At 34.0% G+C, this 25732-nt stretch overlaps 1 protein-coding gene across 3 annotated transcripts in view; it reads left to right on the forward strand.

The window, feature by feature from the left end:
• MPPED2 (metallophosphoesterase domain containing 2) overlaps positions 1 to 25732 on the forward strand; it is a 150103-nt gene that overhangs the window by 56815 nt on the left and 67556 nt on the right. For all 3 annotated transcript variants that reach the window (XM_026664782.2, XM_026664783.2, XM_026664784.2), the window contains exon 4: positions 22026 to 22251. In XM_026664782.2, coding sequence (XP_026520567.1) covers positions 22026 to 22251 — 226 coding nt within the window. The remainder of the gene's footprint in view (positions 1 to 22025; positions 22252 to 25732) is intronic.

Consider the following 25732-nt stretch of genomic DNA (forward strand, 5'->3'; position numbering starts at 1 on the left):
TTGCTTTCCAAGTGTCACTTACAACCTCCTAATTGTGTTAGAGCTTTGAAAAGCATTCACCTTACAACCTTGTCATCTTGTTATATACCCGGTGCAAACAAAATATGATTCTGTTAATTAATGTGGATTTACATGCCTGATCTTGTATTTTCACCAACATAACCTTTGCCTTTTGGCATCCCATGTTGACAAAGGCTGAATAATTACCTGACCTAAAGCATACCTGAATTTTAGACCTTTGCAAAGAAGGAATAATAAAAATATAACAGCTTTTTCTACTGTACTCAGTACTAAATATGGTTTGAAAAGGACTGTGAATATCAGAATAACACTAGGAGATAGATATCTATTTCAGATAAAGGGATACAGGCATAATATCTTGATAACTGAAGGCTATTCTACATATAGTCTTAAAGGAGCAAGGTATATGTTTGCAGGGCTGAATTTTATTAAGCATTTCCTAATAGGCTATTAGTTAGTGGGCCATTAATAAGTTGATATAAGGGTTCAACAAGAAACACAAGAGACAAAAAAGGCATATGTATCACCGGCCTACTTAAAATTTGAGGGCTGTGGTGTAGAATTAGAAAATTTGGGGAAGTTATCTAGAAAAGAAAGAACTGAATAGCATGAAGATTAAAATGGAAATATGACACTAGGAAAAATAATTGTTCTAAATATTCTTGTGTAAATAAAATTGCATAATTATATGAAATTTCTTTTAGAGCATATCTGTTACATTTTTACATAGATCTCTTGTACCTATGATACATGATGATAAAACCGATAATACATATATGTTGTGTTGTTACAATGCAGTCCTACCATTTTGTACCTCAACATCAACTGAAAGTATTCAGATGTGAGATTTGTGGTTGTGATGTCACAAAGCACATTTCATTACTCCTCCTCCCTGAGAGGTGGTCTCAGTGCTCCTCTACAATTTTGTATAGTGACCAGGCTTCTAAAGATCTGTAATGACATTTTTCAGATTGTCTTGGAAAGCCCTTGGAAAATGAAATAAATTATTCATCAAAGAATTTTTACAGCTGAAAAATTACAGAATTTACAGAATTTTTTTGTAGGGAAAAAAGAAATATATTTGGATGAATGGTTTAACCTTTTCAGAATCCATTCCAATTTATGTGTTTAAAGCAATTTGATCCTGAATTGTTTCTGCGGTTCATTGCAATAAGACATTGTTACTCTTCACAGCTGCAGGCTGAAAAAAGTAATTAATCTTCCCATCATCTCCAAGATTCTTCAAAGCAGGAGTAAGCTTCTGTGCTGTTTCTTCACAGATTCATAGGCTATATTTAGTCTGATTCATATCAAACTGGCAAATAACCCTGTTTACTAAAATATAACTCATGCTTTGATCTAAAAAGTTTACAGTGTGGTTTTGTAAATCATTTAAAACCCACCACAAAATAAATTAGGTAAATAGTAGTCTGCAAGAAGTTAGCAGAGACAGTGCCCACCTTGCAAAAAGCACCAAACAAAACAAAAGCAGAATTATGAATGAGTAGAAGAACTATTCATGAAAAGAAGGACTAAGGGTGACATAAAAGCAGTGTTGCAATATCTAAGGAACTGCCACAAAGAGGAGGGGGTAAATCTACTCTCTGAAGGCAAAACAAGAGGCAATGGATGGAAACTAATCAAGGAGAGAATCATAGTAGAACTAAGGAGGAATTTCCTCACAACTAGAATTAATCAGCAGAATGGCTTGCTTTCAGAAGTTGTGGGTGCTCCATCACTGGAGGTTTTAAAGAAGAGATTGGACAACCATTTATCTGAAATGATACAGGGTTTCAAAGCTAGAAGTTATTGGGGTTGGATTAAAAGACCTCCAAGGTCCTTCGTACAGCTGATGAATGAACCGTAGAAGATTGAGAAAGGACAGCTTCAAGAAGCTGGTTCCTTCAAACAATATTCATACTTGGAGGTCCCAACAACCCTTCTGTACAAGAATTATTTTAGTTCATGTCTGAAAATAGCAGGAAAGGCAAATTCTCCTCAATTCACTGAAATCTAACAAAGCTGAAGTTTGAAGATCAGAGCCTGCATTCATATGAATTTTGGAAACTAACAGGAAGCCAGTTTGTCCTAGGTTAACATCATAAAGTGTCTAGTTACTATAGTCAGAATTATGACCTTTTAATTCTGCTTTGGTAATCTAATCCAGCTTTCCAACCCATCTTTTCCAACCTGGTGTTATCTGGGTGAGTTGAACTCCAATTCTTATAGTCCCTTTTTGCAGATGAGCTCATTTTTACAAAGTTGGTTGGAAGGGGCTGCTTCTTAAGATAAGACCTGCAATGCAAGATGCAATTTATGGCTAGCTTTCCTTGTTGATAAAAAAGTTCTAATCACCTTCCAAGGAAACACAAATTCATTTAAGATAGTTATGATAGTTCATCCCATTTGAAGTTGCTCCACATTTTTAGCTGAAATTTGCTTTTGCTGGGATTTTCAATATTGATTCTAATTTTGTCCCCTGGAACAAGCAGAAACTAATTTACTCATTAAATTGTGCTTTTTCAAGAGGCAACTGCACTTTCTGGTTTTTCTTTCAAGACATTTTGCTTCTCATCGAAGAAGCTTCTTTAGCTCTGACAGGACGGGGGGGGAATGGAAGAGTGATTAGTCAGAAATATCTTCAAAGAAAAATGAGAAAGTCCAGTTGCCTCTTGAAAAAGCACCTTTGGGACAACTATGACCTGGATTATTGAGAATCTCCATAGAACTTTACTTAGTAGTTGTCATTATAGCTTTCCCGCCCCCTCATAATTTTAAGACTTCTGGCATTTTCTCCTTTATATTCTCTTTTCTCCATAGTCTTATGTTCTGGCAGCAAGAGGTAGTATTTTGAATTAATTAGGTGTGCATCTGAAATGCCTGTTTAAGAGGACTGAATTGATGAACTGAATGGTTTAAGACTTCATCTTCACCATAGCACATCCTCATCAACTTTTATTTTTCCCCACTTCTGTATCTAACCTTATCTTTCTGCATTTTGCCTTGTGGTTTCTTTTGTGCCATAACTATTAGCTAACTCCGTCTCTATAGTGTGTGTGTGTGTTTGTGTTTGTGTGTGTGTGTGTGTGCATTTGCTCCTTGACTGATAAATTTTTATTATTGGTTTTTCATGAAAGTCATCTGGGCTTGTATACTGCCTGACCTTTGTGGTCACTTAGTGATTACACACGCCTGCTGGGGTAATTTATTCACTTTGTTTTGGTGTGAACATATCCCAGGGGTCTTGTAACTGCTGTAATCACTTGACCCCAGTGACTGTTAAATGCTTTAAACACAGTTATTTTAAATTTATAATTATTTTCATTAAAAATCCCTTATAGTAACTTAACCGACCTTGCAATAAACCCAGCACTATAGACTGACTCAAGAACAAAATTTTTGCGATGGCTAGTGTACAATGCACATGTTTACTCATTGCCCTCAGTTGTGTATAGAAGCAGCAAGACTCTTAACTGCAGTATTGCATTTGGGTATAATTGTTGCAGATATTTAAAACTGGCCAATATACTTGCAGTTTGAAATGTAAAGATTGTTAATGTAAATTACAAGGGACTTTGAAAGGTTAACATGTTATTTAATTTCAAAGACCAGATGCTGAGGATCTTTATTAACTCCAAAGGACCGCTAAAAGTATTTTCTGTACAATTGGATTCCCGTAGTTATCTGTACCTGGGTTATCTGTAACCCATAGTTAACTATAGTTATCACGTAATCAAATAGTAAAATAAAATCATTGTTATTGGGCAGATATCTCAATGTAAAATGGATAATTTCTGCAACAAATATTTAGATAACAACTTGATTCAGGGGCTCCCCCTCAAATTGCATGTTTGTTTACTTTTTTATTTATTAAATTTACATTCTGCCATCTCACTATCCAAAGTGACTTAGGTTACCGTTCCCATTTTCTTTGCTACCATGTTATTTTGAGGATTGGCCAAAGAAGTTCATGATCTACAAGTAATATCTTCTAAAACCTCACAATTCCTCTCTTCGATTGTATCCAACTCTGTTTATTTTCCATAAACTCCTGCTGAAATTAAATATTGCCATTGCTTGTACTGTTGAGCCAGTCCAGAATTGTTTAGGTTGTTACTGTCACTCCGTAGGATATCACTTGTAGTCATTAAGATTCAAACCCAAATACTTTTGCACTACAGCTGTTTTGTGTAACCTAACAAAGAGAATGAATATGCCAAATGAAAGTACCGTACAGGTATTCCTCTTAGGATAATGCAGTAGAGGTAAACACTTCCTTAAGCCAGATGTGATTACAGATGTTTGCATTAAAATGTCCATGTAATTTTCTCAGCAATACAGAAGTAAGTTCTACGTGCTTACTCAGAGTTGCTCAAATAACAGGAAGTTTATGCAGTTATATTTTCAATTGGGGTAATACAGAATCAAGAATCAAGTTGGTTTTCATTTTCAATTTTATCCTTAAATTTGAAATTTAGATATATTAAGCATTATCTTTTATTATCTCTTCCATAATCTGGGCATACTGTAATTGTATTATAAATATTTATATGAATTCTAGTAGATGTGTGTAAACCTTTCATAAAGACTTGTAAAACTTGAGTAAATTAAGTACGATATAATGTTGTTGAGCTTGGGTATCTGGGTATGACTGATTTTATTTATTAATTAAATTAACTATTACTACTCTTTTGATTAAAATGTTCACCTTGTTTTAGTACAAATGTGTTGATGTAAACAAAGGACAAACCAACTAAAAATATATTTTAATTGGGTGTCAAAAAAATCAGGCTTGGTTGAATCTTTTTACTATTCTAAAATCTGTTTTTCCCCTCTTTAATATAGCATGTTTATTTGGATTTGAAATTAGATTCTGTAACTACAGTATATTTAATGGGATTTATTATGTGACTAAAGGAAGGAAATGAAATGTATACAGGTTTTATATTAAAAAAAACCTAGTGTATATATTATAAATTAGTATTGTTGTCTTTAATACATAATTAATTTTGTATATTAATTTTAATATTTTGAGTTGCATTTATTTTTTATATATGAAATATAGTATTTTGTTCTAATAGAACATATGCATTTTCATTAGGATCAAAGGTTTAACCAAAGTTTGTTTTATCTATAACAAATATGGAAGGCATTGCATATTTCATTTATGGAAAATGATGAAAAATCAGGTGTCTGAAATTTTGTGGAATTGCCCAGAAAAGAATTTTAAAAATGTTAAAAAAGAAACTGCTCTTCAGAATAGCATATCTACCTACTTTGTGATGATTTTTTTAAAAAAAAAACCCTATTCACAAAAAAAGAAAAAATGTATTGTTACAATATTCGTAGTTGAATTAAAACAAATATCTTACAATGAAATAAAAGGCCCTTTTAAAACAGAAGTAGTTTGATTTAGTTTTCCATTTTGGAATTTACCATCTGGCACTTAATTTTGCATCATATTGTTTCATTTGTTATTTCTGGAATAAAGATTTATTATAAAGACTCGTTTTTTACTACTTACACATTTTGCATATTTTCAAAAGCTGTGATTGAATGAAAATCCTGATCAGGTTTAAATGTTCTGGAGGCTTTCATTAGTTTGGCAGCAGCTTTAGGTCTTCTTAGCTTTAGGACTAGATGGAGGCTTTGAAGACCTTGCTATCAAAATTGAAATATTTAATAGACTTTTGCAACAGAAAAAATAAGAAAGAGACCACCCCCCCCCAAAAGGGATCAATTTTATTATTTCTTAACTCTTGAAGATTCTGTATTTGTCATTCTACTCAAGAAACTTCTCCCAAATTTAAACTCCATTAAGTTTAAATTTTAAATTCCATTAAGAGACTGCATGCACATAATTCTGCAGATTCAAACATTTGTATATGTTCAACTTTGGTAATATTTGTTGATTATCTATACTAATTCAAAGCTATAAATGTAGTGCTATAACTTGGAAGCAATAATTTCCTAATAGCATCCACAACAAAGTCCCCTAAGTTAGAACAATAAACCTACTCCTTTGGAAATCTCAGATTCTTTTTTCTGCCTTTAGTTGTGCCCCCTTCCCAGATTCATCAAGCAAGCAGAAGGGGGAATTATAAAGATGCTCTTCTTCTTCCAACCTTTCTCCAGGGATGCCGCTGTCTTTGTGCTTCTTGATTTGTAGTGAAAAATAAATGAACTGCACAGAAAATTGAGGAGGGACGATACAGAGTTTTGGGTGTATTTGTTCTGATGCGAGTCATAGGCATCTGAGGATGCTATGTTGCCAACCCCAGTATCATGACTTAAAAAAGAAAAATCTAAATATGTTTATTGTGTGAATAGTTATGAGAAAAAAGCAAAGATAACTTTGTCTTCTCGGAAAATATTCAGTTTTTCCTCCCCATCAATGATAAAGGCTTTATGTATGAAGAAACTAATAGCTAAAACCTCATATTCCTTCATTATGCTACATCTCAGGAAACACTCTGGGTATCTTTGCTGGATATATGCCAACCCATAATATTCTTTAGTTAGAATAAAATATGGAATAGTTTTTCATTTGTTCGGTACAATATCATTTTCCAGGCAGGATACAGGAATCAGAGAGTTGGGCTGACAGAGATAGCAGTGCAGATTTTGACATAATGTGTTATGTTCGAACTATCTTAAAAAAAAAAGATTAGTAGGCTGTGGACTTCAATTTAGAATTGGCCAGCAATGCCCCAGCTGCAACAGCTTTTTTATTTTATGATGTGTAATCTGTAAGATCCATAGGGCTCTTTTTTTGTTCCTGTTCTTTCCTTTGGCTTAGTGGTAATTGTTGGTGAATGGAAGCATTATATTAAGGAAATGCTTTACTCAGTTGAATATTTCTTGGGCTTGTCTTGTGTGCTGGAAAATGAACTTTTTATGATCAAACTATCACTGAGCAAAGGTCTGGTTGAAACCATTTGCTGCAAATGCGTCTTGAGCTTCAAAACTCTCATGTTAACATTTATTCACAGAACCAGGCATAATACAGTGTCACCAAAAACCGACATGCAGCAACTTACATTAATGCAAAGGTGGCAGACCTTCACCATAATGTAATTATCCAGGCTTTATGGGTTAATAAAGGTTCCTAGAATTACTTCTTTATTTTCCTTATTGCAAGAAAAACGAGCAGCTTTCTAAAGCCATGCTTCCTACGGACTATTAGCATCTTGTTTGACTTGCTAATTAATCCTTTGGTGCTGTTGGGCTGGCAGCCAGCTTTAAAGTTCTGAGATTCTTTTGCTTTTAATGCTGAATATGCCTGACTTTTCCCTTAGGGTCAGGGAAAGGAAAGTGATACCAATACATCTTTTGTTTTCTACTGGATTTCTTGAAAATCATTATAAGTTGTGGAAATAATTTATTTTGGGCACATCTTAAAAACCAGCACTGCACAGTTCTGTGGGAAACTTGTAAAAATGTTCCTTGTTCATTTCAGCACACATGTTCAGTGGTGTATTATAATGAATAATGGGAAATAAAAGTATTTGCAAAGTAGGACAAAGTGATATAGTGTGGAAAATTGTTGCCTTCCATAAGGAATATTAAAACATGCAAACCCAAAGAATATACAGCCTGCAGGCTTCATACATTTACAGCCTCTCATTAGTTTTTATTACTCTTACTATAACTTTCAAAAAACATTTTTAAAAAGCAGAACAAAACATAACTAAAGATTGAAGGTCCCCCAAAGCAGGAGGTCCACTTGGTCTTGCTTAGGCTGAGCTAAAGCTTGTTCCACAGCTTCCAGGTATTAGGATCCTTCACATATCACTGAGGTGGCCTGGGAAGGAGATGTAAAACTGAGGATTGGGCCCTATAGCCAAGTTACTTTCATCCCATAATTCCCAAAGCAGTTTGAAAACAACTTGTTCTTGTCTTCAGTGTTGCCAACCATGAAGTACAATAAATAGTTTGAGATTACCAGTCAGTAGCCAATGAATATATCCACTCCATCTGATCAGTGAGGGGAAAAAAACCAAGACAACATTCAGTATCCTGTCCCTCAAGTGCTAAAAGAAACAAAAATCTTGTTTATCCCACCATAGGAAAAAAAGGGGAAATACCAGAAATTGCAACAGCCGCCTCCCAAATCCATGTTATGTAATGAGAAATAACCACTCTGAGACACCTACTACCCCCATCATATTACATATTAAGAAATTGATTCACACACACACACACACACACAGAGTATCTATAGTAAGTAACATATATCTACAATTCTGCAACCAAATGATTTCCCCAGTATTTTCAGTTCTGTTCTGCCAATGGAAAGGGTAAATAATCATAAACATGCAGAGAGGGTCCAGTAAGTACAGTCTGTATCTGGGGCTGATCCAGGTCTTTAAAATGTTTTTCAGTCCTTTACTGCTCTTTGCATCTCCCCAGAAAAGCCTAGGTAAAAGAAGTGGGGATTAAATTACTTCTCTAGGGACATGCATAGAAGTTGGAAGAAGGCTCTGCTCAGTGCGGAGGTCTAAAGTATTTCCATCAGATAGCTATCTAGTTTCCCCTTGAACATGGGATATAAAGAGTAGCCCACCTCATTTCTGGTTTCATTGTTGAACTTCTTTTTCTTGTTGGCAGGTTTGTTTCCCTGTACCTTAATAATTCCGATTCTTGAACGCTGGAATGGTACAGCATGAAGAATAGGGAGGTTAATTGACAAAAAGTGCTACACATACTGTATACACAAAGGAACCTTAATCCTAAATCAAGTTTGTACTAAAAATCATATATAGATACACAAATAGATGCTATGTGCTAAAGAAGGCTATTTCATATTAAAATGTTAGCATATGATTCTGCCTTAAAAAAAAAGTAAATATAACCCAGTGTTTTAAGAGTATGATATAGCAGGTCGAATCTTTTTATTGTTAGAAGTGGGTGAAAAAAACGTAATTCACAGATTCTTGGATCCAACATTAAACCAAAGAAACCTTGAAGTTAGGCTACTGCAGTTATTGCAGTTTAAAAAAACAACAACAAATTTTAACCCGACGTTCTGTATATGAAGATCTATTATTCTTTCTTTTGGGAATAATACTAAATATTATTTTTTAAGACTTTCCCACTGGATTCTACTGCAATGAAAATAAGATTTTACCTCATCTATAAATTACGTTCTAAATAATTCTCAATATGTACTTTTGGTAAGATAATATATTTGACAAAAAATAGTCTTTCCTTCCTTTTCTAGCTTGCTTTGGAAGGAAAGTACCAGTAGATTACAGAATGTCTAGTAACAGGAATGAAAGTTAGAAAGATAAATAAATAGTCATATCTAGGTGTACTTCAATAGTTTTCAGAACTTGTCTGAGTGACTAGAGAAGATGTTGGTGTTCTATAGAACTATTAATAAACAAGTATTTCCGTACAACCAGCTGTTAAAAACAGTAATGGCAGCCCTTGACGTGAACATGGCAAATTTTCCTGGTGGAGAATGTAAATAAGATACAAATAGGTAGAATGTCTTAAATGACTGAAGTCAGAATTATATTAACTTTCACAATTAAATTTCAGTTCTTGTGGTATGGTACTTGAGATTTGCAAAACGATTTTTATAATTTGTAATTTTAATGAAACACTGTAACCTGAGATTTCAATCAAGGGTTATACAGTTGATTGTTTATTGGTAAGACTGCTTATTCATGACTTTAATTTCAAAAATACATTGATCATATTGCTTGGATATTCATTCTTAATAACTTGTGACATGTAAAATACTGCATTGTAAATTGTTTAAAAGCAATTAAATATACAAAAAGTTATCAGACCCAATCATGGAAATAAATACTGCAAAAAGTTTAAATGATTTTCTCTTTTGTATGTCAGCCTATTTACTATCATGGAACAAATCCAATTAAAAATATATATTTTAACATTCATTTCATTTGTTTTATAACAAAAGTAGTTTGTACCAAAATATTTACATAGGAAAAATATGTTGTTGAAGTCAGTATTAGACTATGGGTTCACACCATTTTGTCTATTTAAACATCTTGAGCGCATATGTGCTGATCAAATCAAAGTAAAGATTAGTATCGTTTGTGTTCTCTGCGAGCTAAGAAGCTAACTAAAGCCCATTTTATTTTATTTATTTTATTTTACATTTTATTTCTGGACTGAGCTGGATCCTGGACCTTGACAGGATATACAAATTAATGGCATGTTATATAGATTTACTTTATTTTGATGATAGCATATAACATATGTTCAAGCTAATGTAAGAAGCTACATTACGAGGAAAGAAAGAGCAAAAATAATTTTAAAAGTACCATGTGGGATCAGATCAATGCCCTTTTCCCTCTCTATCTTGTGCCATGCCATGCCAGACTACAAACAGTATATGTCCCCAAAGTCTTTGCTCCTCTTGTTTTCCTACTAAAGTGTTATGGTCCATAGGATAGGTGAAGGTCTCTTCTCCCAGAATCCCTCGGGTTTTTTTTAAATAAAGTTTTATTTGGGTTTTCACAAACAAAATACAAGTAAAACATCTTTTTTCAAAATAGCATGGTCCCTTGAACTTCTTTATACAGACACAAAACTCAATTTCATGCTCCTTTTTGTATTCTATTCCATATCTTATACTATTTTACATTTTCTATATAGTTTTTCCCCTCTTTTAATTTTCTCAATTTTATTTTGATTATCTCATCTCAATTCAAATCATTATATTTATACTTTTGTCTGTTCTGTTTCAATTTCATATTATCTTTTCTCATTAAACAAATTTTCTCCTGTAGTTACTAATTGGAGTATGACACCTTTATATCTTTTAATTACATCCATTCAACTCTTATTTAAACTTCAATATATACCTTAAGTTTATGACCTTCAATATAATACATGATACATAACTTCTAATCGAATTCTGCTTGGTATATTCTTATAATGCACACTATATTCTTTTAAAAAGAAAGAAAGATTGTAAATATATGTAATTATAAACCCTCATTCCATTCCAGTTCAGTTCTATCATTAATAATCATTAAAATCTTAGCATCTTTAACACTTCTTTTCAATTAAATATCATACTTCCTTAAAAACACATATAATCTCCATAATTAATTTTTCCCTTATTTCTCTTCACATATGTTTTATAAATCATTAAATATACCTTTTGTTACATTTATTTATTGACAAGCATTCCACTGAATTATGATAGCTATTTTATCAGACATTTTAATCATACATTGTTTCATATTTTCTAAAATTATTTCTGCTTCTAATATAACCATACTATCTTATGTACCTTTGCAGAATCCCTTTTTCCATTAAGTTTTCACCCATTATCTCTAAATAGGCCCTGTTTCTCTATATTTTGCTTCTGTCCTTTATAACTTCTTTTCCTTTCTTTCTTCCCTCTCATCTTCTCCCTCCCCTTTTACCCCCTTGTCTCTCTAGTTCTAATTCTCTCTTCTGCATTTCCCTCTTCTGTTGCTTTCTGATTTTATACTTATTTTTCACTCTATTTTTTTTTTTTGGAGTTGTTTTTCCCAATCTTAAACTTTCCATTCTCTTTCCTCCCTTTCCATTCCCTCCCCCCCATCTAAGATTACTTGTTCATTAAAGATGGCTTCTTCTTTGTCCCAGTCTTCTTGTTTTGCAGACGTTTCTTATTGTTTCTCATAATTCCAAATTTTCATTTCTAAAAACTGAAATACAAAGCCAAAAGAACCTCTCCCTTCTTGTGCATCTTCTTTGTACTTTTTAAGTTCCATTTTCAGTTCTTCTAAAAGTGGAGTCATTTTAAACAGTTTTAAACAACCACCCGATTGATTTCATATTATCTTTTCTCATTAAACAAATTTTCTCCTGTAGTTACTAATTGGAGTATGACACCTTTATATCTTTTAATTACATCCATTCAACTCTTACTTAAACTTCAATATATACCTTAAGTTTATGACCTTCAATATAATACATGATACATAACTTCTAATCGAATTCATTCAAAACAATAACCAAGAATCCAGAAATCATCAAGTAATCCAGATAGTCCCGAGTTATATCTTCTTATTTCTTTTTCGACTTTCTCTTCCTGGGGTTTTTGTTGCGATATTTCAGTTAGAATGTATCTTTTGGAAGTCTTGTTGGGATTTTACTGTAAGTTCTTTTTAATTCCAGGCAGTCTCCTCCCTTCCAGATCCTACCCTTTTATTCTTTTTCTCTCCTTTCCTGTTTTCAAAAGCTTTTAATTATCCAGAAATCTTTATTATCCCTTTGACTTTTTATTTTCAGCATTAAATGCCTATTGATGTCAAAGTGGATTTTTTCCAATTTCTTGCTTAAGTCTCTTAGCTGTCAGTATAGGAAAAGGAGAAAACCAAATCTTTTTTCTTTTCTCTCTCCTTTGCAGCTTAAAAATCTTCTTAGGGAACAGTGTTATTATTTTTTAACAGTTTCAATTCCAGGGTACCTTATTTGTTGCTTTTGCTGTTTGACCCGGTCAACCAAAACTTTCTCTTCTTATCTTCCTCCTGCACATTCTTTTCTGGTCGAGTTCTTTGTGGTGGCCATTTCTGACTACTGCTGCAACCGCCTTCGGGAAAGGGAGTAATGGCCAGCTGAGGAGGAGAGATGCGGCTCTCTTCAACCCTGCTGGCAGTCTCCCCCCTCTTCACCACCTCTACGGGGTGGCTTAGCCCCGAAACCAGCCGGCTCGGGGCGCTCCAGCGGCGAGTACAGATCGAAGCCTCGCAGAGACGAGGTTTCGGTCTGTCACTGAAGAAGCTCAAACTGGAAGTCCCACCAGAATCCCTTGGTTTTTGTAACCTTACTCTGAATGTATGGATTTGCATGTTGCACATTCACAAAGAGCTGATACCGTGTTAAATTATACAGCCATTAAGACTAGTCCAGTTGTCCATAGTCATAATTAATTTGTCTGATCCCCCTTTTAAAGTCTCTGAATTTGAGGCTATTGCCACTTCTTGAGGAAGCAAAACTTAACTATGTTGTATGTTATATTGGTTTGAATAAAGGTAGGAAAATGAAAATTCATTAAGTTCACATGAAGTAATGTGGTTGTTCTCTCACTTATTTACACATAAATGCAGTTCAAATATTAGGTATTGTAAAGATGTCCTTAAAATTGTTTTATCAAATATTTCATATTAATTTCATTATCTTACAAGTTCATATTAGGTGAAATTCTCAATGTTCTATCTCTGCACAGCCAAAAACCTCTTTTGAAGAATCCTCATTCATTCATAATTTTGAATGTGCATGGGAACACTTCTTTTCTATTCACATATTCTGTTCACAGGATGTTTGATGCATTAATCAGAACAAGAAAGTATTCATGTTACACATATTAGACTTCCAGAGCAAATCCACTGTAAAATAGTGTGACACGTTGTGCAATAGCATGAATTTATAGAGCATAGGTTATTTATTTATTTAATTATTTATTTTAATTTAATATTTATTTATGAATCTCTTCTGCATATTGTTTAAATTCCCATTTAAAATATATCAATATTTTGAATATAAATGTAAGAAATCTTTTCGTGGAAAAATGTTGTGGATTAAAGAAAAAGAAGAGATTTTGAAGGTCAGACATTAGAGACAACCAAACAGAACTAAAAATTATAATCAATGGAGAAGAAACCCACTAATGCAGAATGGAGAAGAATATTTTAACTTTGGAAGAAGTCAAAGAAATTTGGGGACAATACAGTCAGAAATTTTTTTTAAGACCTCTGCTACCATAACTATGGGTTTAAAGAGGAGATAAAAGACAATACAACTGAAAACCAGGCTGTTTTGGATGTGGAAGTTTGAAGTTCACAAGTGATATAGAAAGAGATGTTACATTGGATTTGCAAGTGAAACTGACTGAAGTCTTAAAAACCAAAATGGATACACAAGTAATAAATCAGAATTTAGGTGACTTGAACATGTTTTAGTCTCATGAAGGAGTTCCTGAGAAAAGACAAAGATGAAATGAAATCAACTTTTGGGATACTTCACTATTTAAAGGAAATAAGCATGAAGATTTTTAAAAGCACCTAATGTACTTTTAAAGTCAAGTTACTTGATCAAGTTTAAAATATACATATGATGTTCTTTCTAGTAGCTCTTAATGGGCTTTTCTTGACCGGTACTGAATGATGAGGCTTTAAAATTTGTTTATAGATATGGGAAGAAGACATTTTTTCAGAGAAATCAATAAGCTATGCCTATGATGGTGAACCTATGGCACACGTGCTGGAAGTGGCATACAGAACCACTTCTGCCAGCATGCAAAAGGTCGCCTGGAAGAGCCCAACTGTGCAGTGCGAGTGGGGGAGTCTGATGCGCATGCGCATGGTCTGCCCCAACTGGGTTCCCCAAGAGCAAACACAGACAAAGGCAGCAGCCCCCACCTTTTAAGGTTTAATAACAAATTCTGTTCTGAAGGCTGCTTTCCACTAATTAGCTCCGACAAGAAAGAGCCTTGCCAAATTGTTTGTCAAGGCTGCCAAAAATCCAGAGATAAGAATTAATTTACAAAATTCTCAAAACACGAACTAAGATGTCCACCAGTTGAATTTAAGAGCTTCTTTGCTTTCTGCAAAGAACGCTTTTTCAAACCTGGCTTTTATCCTCTTGAGGGAGGGGCCATTACCTTGCAGCCTTACTCCTGAGTCGCCTGTGCTGCTGTAATTGATCTTTCCACTGAGTAATCCTTCGTGCACGTGCACTTGGCTCCTCGGGAACCTCCTTGTCACTGCTGCCAGCCCCCACAATATCTGAAGGCAGCAGTCTACTCCCTGATGGTCCTGGTCCCTCATCAGAGTCATCGCTCTCCTCAGCCATCTGCACCTGCTGCTGGCTAACCACAACAGTGCAGGGGGCATGGAGGGGCCCTGCGTGCATTGCCTTCTGGGTGCTGGCATGTGAGCGCGCACACGTGAGCACAATTTTCGGCACAGGAGCCCAAAAAGGTTAGCCATCACTGAGCTATGCTGTTAAAGAATAACCAAGTTGGCTTATTTGATTCAGGTTAAAATATAGGTGTTATTTCTGGTGTGTATTAAACTTGTGAAGGACTTTCTAAAAGAAGACAAAGAGAAAATGATAAAATTAATTTGTAAGACACTATCTGAAGTGAATAAAGATAAATTCTTAACATGTTGTTTCTGGCAGATTTGAATGCATTTTTCTTGATTGGTTCAAATGATGAAGCTTTAAAGATTTGGTTATAGATAAGAGATAAGAAAAAAAAATCATTGTGGGTTTAGAGAAAATAAGTTACTATGTTAAAAGTAAAATAATATAGAATTGGTTTGTTGTAAATTGTAGCTCTTAATGGACTCGTTGATTAGGACTGAATGACAAAGCTTTATAATGCGAGGCTTTATAACTCATAGATAAGGGAAATTATCAGAAAAGCAGACCTTTGTTTGAAATGTTAGAAAAGATGGTAAGTTACAGAAACTATTTGTTTTAATGAAGGGGGAGGTCATTTCTTTATATATATTTTTCTTAGTTTAGTTAGTTTCTTATTTTCATATTTTATTAATTTTTTCAAAAAAGGACAAAAAAATAAAAGTTTAAATCTTGGTCCTCCACTGTTTATGTCTATGATATTCACAGGGAACTCCTTAATTTGGCTTCTGTGGAAGGCAATTTGGCCCATGTATGTGCTTCCCCTTATGAACTAAACAGAAAACATTGGTGAACAAGGAAGATTTGGGATGTGCACAATCTCCTCTCCCCCATCCCCTTGGTTTTAATTAGTGGGAAGAACAGTTTATTGCTGATGTATTCCTGCTTTGAGAAGAATAATTCCTCCGAAGTAGTTATTTCAACAGAAGATGACAAAACTTTTCCATTGACGCAAATTGTAGCATATTTAATAACACTTTAAATTTCAGACACCATTACTATTAATGATACTAGTAATACCAGTACCACCAGGGTAACATTGCAATACAGTATATCAATTGTCATCTGCAAGTAGTGCATTTCCATTGCATAGAACAATTGCTGTGCAAAAGATAATGCTTTTTAGGCAACTTTCCTTGGTTCTAGTTTTTATATGTAATTGATTTTATATTTATATTTATATTGTTTGTAGTGATTTCTCTTATCTTTGCTGTGGGAGCATAGTGGAAGTGAGTCCTCAGGAGCATGGTGGTTTAATGGTGGATATGTTAATTGAAAATATGTACTGTATAAGTATCCAGATGGTAACTAGACAAACTGTTGCCACTTGATTGTCATGTTATATTGAAGGAAGTTATTCAGAAAACAATAGTTGCCCCCTCCCCTTGAGTGTTCATAGTGTGGTGGGTTTTGGTGGGTTTTGATGATGCATAGGGAAGGAGGTTGAGTAAACTGATGGATGATACTAGTTACGAATGTCTATATGAGGTACATTGGAGGTGAGTTGTAAACTGCATTTAGTACAAAATGCAGCAACCATGCTGTTCACAAATGAAATACTATAATGTAATATTTTGAGGGGATGGGGCTGCAGCATTAATTTCTGAATCCATTTGAAAGGACTAGTTTATAAAGCCTTTTATGGCTTGCCCTCAGAGTTCCTTAGGAACCATCTGCTCTGCTGTTCTATGTTTGTATCTAGAGGTGATCTTCAGCAGGTCTCCTGAGATCAAAAGAAATGGACTAAGAACAGGGATCTTTCTATGTGTGATAGCGTAAAGATTGTGAATGATCTTGCCCCCAGAAGTTCACTTGTCTCTTTCTTAATTGGCTTTTTGAAATGGTTTTAAGATGATACCATTTGACTAATACTTTGGATGATGATGTGACTTGGACTGGGTTTTTTTTTTGATTCTCTGCAATGTTTATTCTTTTTTGTTAGGCAGGGCTGGTTTGTTGTTTCTATCTCACATTGTAACCAATTATGTTTGTAAATAAGGTCACCATGTTGTTCCTCTGTTACTGGACACTGCTATGTTATGTTCATTGATGATGGGATTTCTTTTGGGATTATTTTATGATGCTTGTAAATTAAAATTCCAGAGATTTTGGAATTAATTAGGTTAGACATATATATAACAAACAAATATATCCATCTATAAATTTATTTATATTTGCTATATATTCATCAACAAAATTGTTCTACCTTCGGTAATGGCACTGCTTGGATTATTGACTTGCACACTGTGGTCATCAACTAGGCACTTTTTCTGGGCTTACAACAAATACATTTGGGATTGATGGTCAGTTATGCTTTCTCTGTGCCAATGCTCATTATTGAATAAAAAGCTATTAGACTGAATAGGAAGTGATTCAAAACATTTTTTATTTAATCTTGTTTTTTAAAGTTACTCCTTGTGTTTTCCATATTTCATATTTTATGGTATGTTTATAACCTGTTCAGAGTTATTAATGGTTGACATGAAATCAGTGAGAGACTATTCCATTGTCCCATTTCAAAATCTAAAAGTCACCATTCTTCAGCAAAAATACTTCAAAGGAGAATCAGCAGAAATGTGACAAAACATAATTCATCATCTGTATCTGTAAGCCCAATTCTTTAATTTAGCCAAATAAGCTGAAATAAACATTTAAGAAACCCTTAAATGAACACTTGAGTGAAGTGTTTCTTCATCTGAAGATCATCATCTGCATCTGAGGAAGCATTTACATTTTGCTTGAAAAGTATCTTCAGTCAATCTGCTGGGCCTCCTTATGCTGTAAGAACTTTTGTTGCGTATTACAATCCTGAAATTGCTGATTACAAAGGAAACTACCAGTGCTTCTAATAGCTAAGCATTTTTTTATTACAAACCATATTGCATAGGAAAGAGTGGCCAAAAATTCATTCATGACCCAAACAATGTGTTTCTTTTATAGTAAGCTAGATCAGGAAACAGCCAAGAAATTCACTATCCATTGTAAGGGCATAATAACAGAATCTTGAAAGCCTGACAGAGTTACTCTGCCCCTAAGGATTCTCTGATATAAGAAAATCAAGGATGATAAACGAGTTTCACACCCCTTCCTCATTTGCAGGCCTGTTTACCTAACCACTCTTGCACTTTTTCAAGACTAGCTCTCTATTCCTTTACACTGACATATATTCTCATATATTTTCCTCCAAAATATTGACCTATTTAAAATTGTTCCATTTCCTTTAATTAAGTGCCTTTATTTGTATAACACCATTTCTATTTATTTGAATACTGTGATCAGAAATTAATTGATGTCTGCAACATTTGCAAAAGTGGAAATTATTATTGGTCTGTCTAGTCCCACCCAACAGTGGTACAACTGGACTCTTGTAGTCAGTTGAAGTTATTTTCCTTTCTTGTGGAAACATCCACTTACCTTGTTAAGGTTTTCCCCCACAGGGAATTCTCTTTCCACTGCAGGAAAGACTGGAAGATTGCATTGGGAGACTAATATAGTCAATTGTTACACTAGAGAAAAAAATAATTGTGAATGAAAATCAAAATTTGACCTCATTGGCCAACATCGAGCCCTGTTTAAAAGCCGGACTATCAGTTTATCTCTACAGGATTTAAAATATGAAACATCTTTAAAATAGGCATACCCCACCTTGTGAATGTCAGGATCCTTGGTTTCAGTCTAAACTACTATGAATCTTCTAGCATTGGACTGACTGTAAGATTCTCTTTCTGTAATAAAAGTGAATCCTAAATTACTTCTATTGGAAAGGGAAAGTTTATATTTTTGAAGTAAGTTGATAAATTGGATAGTGTTTTATTCATTTGATTTTTTTAAAAAATATTATGACAGGCAACACAATAGAAAATGCTTGTAAGATTATCAAGGAGTCATTGAGGGTTGAAAGTTGCAGCCTTACTCATGTTAACATATATATAAACTACATTATATATACTCAAGTATGGAATTAAACATAAATTGATGCATGGATTAAAGAAATATTTAACACAATTGAAAATATATTGATGGAATATTTTTATCAACTTTATAATTGTTTAGAAAACCCATAATAAAAAGAAATAAAATTATATCATAATTTTTGGAATAAAATAATTTATCATTTATGTAATATGCTTCTTATTGTTTAACAGAATAAAAAAGGGTATTAATCACAAACAGTTACATTAGAATAATGTTATGGTTGAGACATAAATTATGGAGAACTAATTCCATTGCTAATTGCTATTGGAGCTTTAAATTAGCCCTGGTGGGGCAGTGGATTTCATGTCTCCTGTTCCAGGTGGTGATACCAACTTACGCTTATCTCAAATGAATCTGCCCTTGGGCAGGTATGTATGCTATTGTAAGCCAATAGTTTGAGAATGACATAGTCTGGCATTGAGGACTCTGATGGAGATCAGCATATGCCTACGCTCAAGCAGGCCTTTTAGAAGGAGTAGGCAGGGGTTCCCTGCTTTCGTGGGTTTATGGCTCAACCTTGGCATTATTGTAACGTAGTTTTTTGTGTTTAATGTTTCTTAGACTTGGTTTTCCATTGCCAGCATGGAAGGAACCCTAATGCATGAGTTTCAGAGGAGAAAGTAGCAGTTCTGAACCTGGTGTGTGGCTCGATCAGCAAGCGTGAGTATTAACGCTAGAGCTGTCAGGCCTTGTGAAAATTAATGAAGCCTGACGGTTACCCAGTGAAAGGTCAGAGGCAGAGCTTGCTCTTACGTAACATTTGTATTTTGTTGTGTCTAACACAGTTTGAACAAAGGAGAGCTTTTATGCGTGAGTCTTAGATTTATCACAGGACTCCATAGGTCTTGGCCTTTTCTTTTCCTTGTGTTGTAGCTTGATGTTTTCCTTGCATAAAACCAAAGTATTTAGTTGTTTGCTTTTTACGCCCACCTTGATTGATTTTTCCCATGCTTCTCAACTGTCCTTCCAGTCTCTGTCCAACTCAGTTACTTTTGAAACAGACAGCAGTAAAATTAATGATGTAATGATGATGAAAGTTTTGTCAATGAATTTTGAGAATGCCTGATGTTAGGCTCTCTTTGTGTGTGTGTGTGTGTGTGTGTGCGTGCGTGCATGCGTGCGTGCGTTTGTGTGTGTGTGTGTGTGTGTGTGAGAGAGAGAGAGAGAGAGAGAGAAAGCAGAGGGAGAGGGAGAGATTAGGGCCATCATACTGTTGCATTATATTTTTCAGTTTGAGATTATATGTATATGTCAATTACATTTGGCTAATTTGGAGAATATATTGATCATTTCATTCAGGCAGTAGTGCTTCAAAAGTGTTTCTTGCTTTGCCTTAGACTCCTTGGTTATATTTACCAAGAAGTCTATTCAAGTCAAGCATGTTGGGGGCAAAAAGAAGCTTAAACACACCATAGGAATTGGATTAAAGAAAATAAATGTTCCATTCTGAACAATCATTCTGACTTCTATGTTTTGAGTATGTTGGGGATAACACTGGAGGGAGCAGTTAAATTACAGAAAAGTAAGATCACTGAAATGAATGGGAAAGATGTTTAGTTAATCCTTAGGCATGTCAAAACATCTGTTTGTGAAAGATTATCTTCCCATTGCTTTTTTGCTTGATCTCTGGTCTTAACCAAGTTATTTCACCTTTTTCCTCTTTTCTCATCTCCAAATAATCAATCTTGCAAGGTTTTGAAAAATCTTCAGCCCAATATTCTGCATTATGCATTTATCTATACTTGCATAGAAGTTCATTTTTCTACACAAATAGAAGCAACCTGGAATTTATTTGTGCAAAATCAGACAACATGATTGAAATGTTTTGCTGAATAGTGGTCCTTGATTAAGCATATCACCCAACCAGTTTATATTTAGTTCAGACTTAACAGTGGGGATATCCTGTCCTCACTATTTTTATAACATTCTTAATAGGACTTTGTATAAGATACTGTGAAGTCAAAAACATAGGCCAGTCCTTAACAAAATATAGTCTAAAAAATAATTCTTTCTTCATCATTAAAAACAACAATGTTATTTGCAGTTATAGGCTCCATTCCTTAGGATATTTGGGTTACAATTCGATTTTGTACAGTTATTTTGTACACTTTACTCTAATGATAACTTCACTTTTAGCCCGTTTCTGACTTGTATAGTTTCAGCTGACTGGGATCATTCTTGAATTTTGGTACATAAAATTAAAGTGTTATATAATGTATACAAGCAACAACCAAGTATTTTAAGGCATTTCATACCCAATTTGAAATCAAATAACATTTCTGTTAAATGATATTATGTTAATATAGTCATAGGGTACAAATAAACAATCAAATTATAGCAATCAAATCATAAGCCAAGACTTAACAGGTTAACATAAAGCATTAACACTACCATATTAATTAATCTGGCATAATGTATTATTTTTGATTTTGATAATTGTTGTGTGCCATCAGGTTGGTATGTAATAGTAATAGAAAGTGCTTTCTTTCCTAATAAACTTCAGTTGAACCTTTTTCAAACTGATGTCCTTGAGATGTAGATTTCAAACTTTAGTCAGTTAGGGAATTGAAAAACCCAATATATCTGGAGACACCAGATTGGAAAGGTAAGTCTGAAGCATTAATGAGTACAGCAAGGACTGAGTTCCAGGCTGTTGTGTTTCAATGGAATACTGGGGGAAGTTTTTCAAAGATGGTAGAACATAGAACATAAAACTTGGTGGAGTAGAGCAAAGAATATTGAGTACAGCCATAACAAAAACTACATTTGATTTTTTAAAATTTAAATTTGGAGCTTAATGTAATCAATTGTATATAATTAATGTGATTAAACCCTACATATATATTAATGTTCCTGTTTTGCTAGGCAAGTGAGTTTCAGAGGGACTCTTAGAAAGTGCTTGTGATTCTGGAGTTGAGGTTGCATACTTCTGGATAAAAAGATAAACTATTCCGTAAATTCTTCTTTAATTCATCAAACCTCCAAATAATGTTAACAATATGCCTTTCTTTCTTGTGATTTTCCTTGACTAAAATCTGTTCAGTGTGAGTTTAAACGTGAAATCTGTGTTTGGTTTGGGACAGCAGTTTCTTAAAATACATAATTGCTCTGTTTCTGTATTGTTTCAGGAAACTTGCCATATGATTACAAAATAGTGATTGCTGGGAATCATGAACTAACATTTGATAAAGAATTCATGGCAGACCTTGTAAAACAGGATTACTACCGCTTTCCTTCTGTATCCAAATTGAAACCAGAGGACTTTGACAATGTTCAGTCACTTTTGACAAACAGTATTTACTTGCAAGATTCTGAGGTAACCGTCAAAGGATTCCGAATATATGGCGCCCCTTGGTAAGTCTAAAATTTCCTTTATGTGATATATATGTAATTAGTTCTACAATCTGTGAAATTCTTATCTTAACATAGTATGTAAGTTCTTCTGAATAAGGGAAGTAATAGATACTCCATAAAATCTTGTATGTTTGTTAGAAAACTAAGGCTATAAACATACTCTGGAATACTCTGTTATTTTGAATTGAATTGAATTGAATTCTTTATTGTCATTGTATGTATATACACAGTATACATATAATGAAATTCATGTAACACCCAGAGACCAGACTCAACATGCACACACACATGACAATCCTCAAACATCTCTCCACCCGTCAAAATACCCTGCCTCCTAAAAATACACAAGCATCCACACAACAAACCAAGTAATACTGTCCACTGATGATGGTCCTTAAGTTCATTGTTAAGTGCAATTATAGCTCTGAGATAAAAAGTATTCAGAAAATGTGTGGTCCGAGTTTTAATTATTCTGTATCTTCTGCCAGAAGGCAACAATTCATAAAGATTGTAAACAGAATAGGAAGAGTCTCTGAGAACGTTGCATAATAAATTTGAAATTCAAAACTCCTGATTTTATTTAATAGCTGTATTTCTAGAAGTGTAACAGATTTTTAATGTGTGTTTTTAAATGATGCAAAGTAGTTTAATCATAGCACGCTAAAAAGGTTTGTGTGTGTGTGTGTGTGTGTATGTGTATGTATATATGTGTGTGTATGTAAGTATATATATATATGTGTGTGTGTGTGTGTGTATCTGTGTGTGTATATGTATGTATGTATGTATGTATGTATGTATGTATGTATGTATGTATGTATATATTTGAGAGCTATAATAAAAAACCCATAACTTTCTTATGTCAGAGAGCAGAGATTGAGTAAATGGATAAAACTGCACAAATAACATCCAATTAAGTTTGATGCTCTTTCCTGTAGTGTGTCAGCTTTCATATGAAAACTAAACTGAGCTCATCTGATTAGTATGATCTGTTCACTGCAAGGAAGAAAAAAGTGTTCTTTGAAATACACTTAATGGTGGTTATTGTAAGTCTGCTTGTTCTCACAGCTCTTTAGTCAGTTAATTAGATATTGCACATAGTTAAGATTTCATATGTCCCCATCTATGTCTCTACTAAGCATGGAAGGGTTCCTCTTCATTTAACTCCTTATGCACCTAATAGAAAATACTTAAATTGAATGTTTACTTCAAGGAATTATGACAGTCGGTTACTTTTCAAGTTATTTAAAAACTGCAATTATGATTTCCTTCATGTTTGTATTATATTGGGTAATTGAAGAAAGAAATTCTACTTTTTATACTTCCAGTCTATTTGAAAAACAGAAAGGATGCTGTATGTATGCATGTACATGAATAATCACATACCTGCATATATGCATAGCCAGAAACCAGGATGAGAAAAAAAGAGAATGTTATTTTGACATAATACTTAATTGTCTTGTGCCAAAACCTTTCTGCGTGATTTGGATTTTAGATTACCTTCCTGATGTCTTGCAAATAACCTAAATGTAATGGGACCTTTAAAACATATTCATGGCCAACCTAGTTAAAAAAGGTTTCAATCTTTAACCACAAAAAAGAATGCAAGAGAAAAATTTACCTTACTTCAGGGATCAGCAATCTGATCTCTTCCAGTTGATTTGGACTTCAACTCCCATCAACTTGCATAGTCAATTTTAAAGGATGATGGGAGTTAATGTTGCCAGAATGGTGCAGTGGCCTAGAGGTGGAGCTTTCGCCTCACAATCAGGAGGCTGTGAATTTGATCCTAGGTAGAGGCAGATGTTTCTCTCTCTGGGTACATTGAGATTATAATTCCTGAATATGACTCAGCATTGGGGACAGGAAAGGCATCCGGCCAGTAAACACTGAGCTCCGTTCAGTTGCCCAGACTCCACCCCACAAGGGTTTATGGGGTCATTAAAAGATGATGATGATGGGAGTTAATACTCCCAACATTTGAGAAGTTGCTTCACTCTCATTTCTCCTTTAAGATCTGTTCCCCGAACAGAGTGAGGGTTCAACAAAGGGAAGGTTCACTCCTGTCTTATGTATTGGTTTTATTGTTAAAAATCTAATTCAGTTGTAACTTTGTGGGGGGGGAAATGAAATCAGAACTTTCCAAAATGTTTCCTTCCTCTTTTGTCTATTTTTCCTTTTAGTCAGCAGAAGCAATTCAAACTTTTCATTTAAATGAGTGAGTTGTATGTTGGAGAATTATCTCCAAATAAAGTAATAAACCTAAAAGTGTTGAAAATTATGCTGCTAATATCCTGTATGCAATGTGTGTATATCCAAAGTGAAGTTACAGTTATCTACATTATATTTTTATCTTCATTTCAGAGAGTCCAGGGAAGATATAGATTGGCAGCATTCACTTTGTCATAGGCTTGTATCCTGTTTTTATGGATATTAGTAATAGCCAGTAGTCTGTAGCCAAGTCCTGTATCTGAACTAAGAGCTTTTGTCATCTGCTTGCCTAATGACAGGGTATGGTCATGTAGAAAGCAGTAGGAAATGAAATTGGAATAATTGGGATTTCTTCCAGAAGTTGTTATAAAAATGTAGTGATTCACTTAACTGTGGCAGGAAAAGTCATAAAACGGGAGAAGCACATTAACAAATTTTTGGCTGTAACTTGCGGACTACCTGTACTTACAATTCACTGTTACAATCTAACGTACAGTAACTTCGGTACCTTTAGCTGCAGCTAGAAAAGCTGTTGGTAGTGAAAGCATTAAATGAAGGTGTCAACAAGTGGTAGACCAGAAGTAAATTGGAAGTAAATTCCAATTAAATTTGTAACTTTGTTTAAAGTGTGAGTCAAGAACTTTTATTATTTCCATTTTAATATGGACATTCTTCTTCTTTGTGCCTATATATTTCTCACTTCTCAGGTTTTATATAGTATAGTATATAATAGTATAGTAATTAAGAAATGCATTCTTCATCTTGTAGTCTTAGATTTGTTGAGTTATAACTTCTAAATTGGATTAAGGTTGAAGAGATCGAGTTGCAAACTTGTCATGCAGCTCATGTTAAGCCAATCTTTAAGCCCAGACTCCTTCACCAAGAAGAAATAAATGCTCTGCATTTAATTCCTAAGGCAAGAAATGTAGGGATATTCATTAAACCCAGTTATACACCATTACATTGCAAAAAAGATTCAGCATAAAACCCAATATGAATAAAAATAAATATCTAAAGAAAGTGAGCAGAACAAACAAATTTGTACATGATAAAATTCCACAAGGAGATGTGAAATCCTGTATCAAATTAATTTGTAATAAATATAATTAAAAATGCCAACAGAAGGAGTTTAGGAATAATTTATATTCCATTCAGCCAGTTAGCAGGATCATTTTCCTGGTGAAAAGCACAGGTATCTGCTATAATCTGTAATGGTAGTTTAAAAAATGTGAAAATATTCCTCTTGAGTCAAATCCCAATCTTCTAGCCTTGC

This window comes from Notechis scutatus, chromosome 1, assembly GCF_049901735.1.
Source record: "Notechis scutatus isolate UNSWTSFEM ecotype Mainland chromosome 1, rNotScu1.2, whole genome shotgun sequence".
NCBI classification, from domain to species: domain Eukaryota; kingdom Metazoa; phylum Chordata; class Lepidosauria; order Squamata; family Elapidae; genus Notechis; species Notechis scutatus.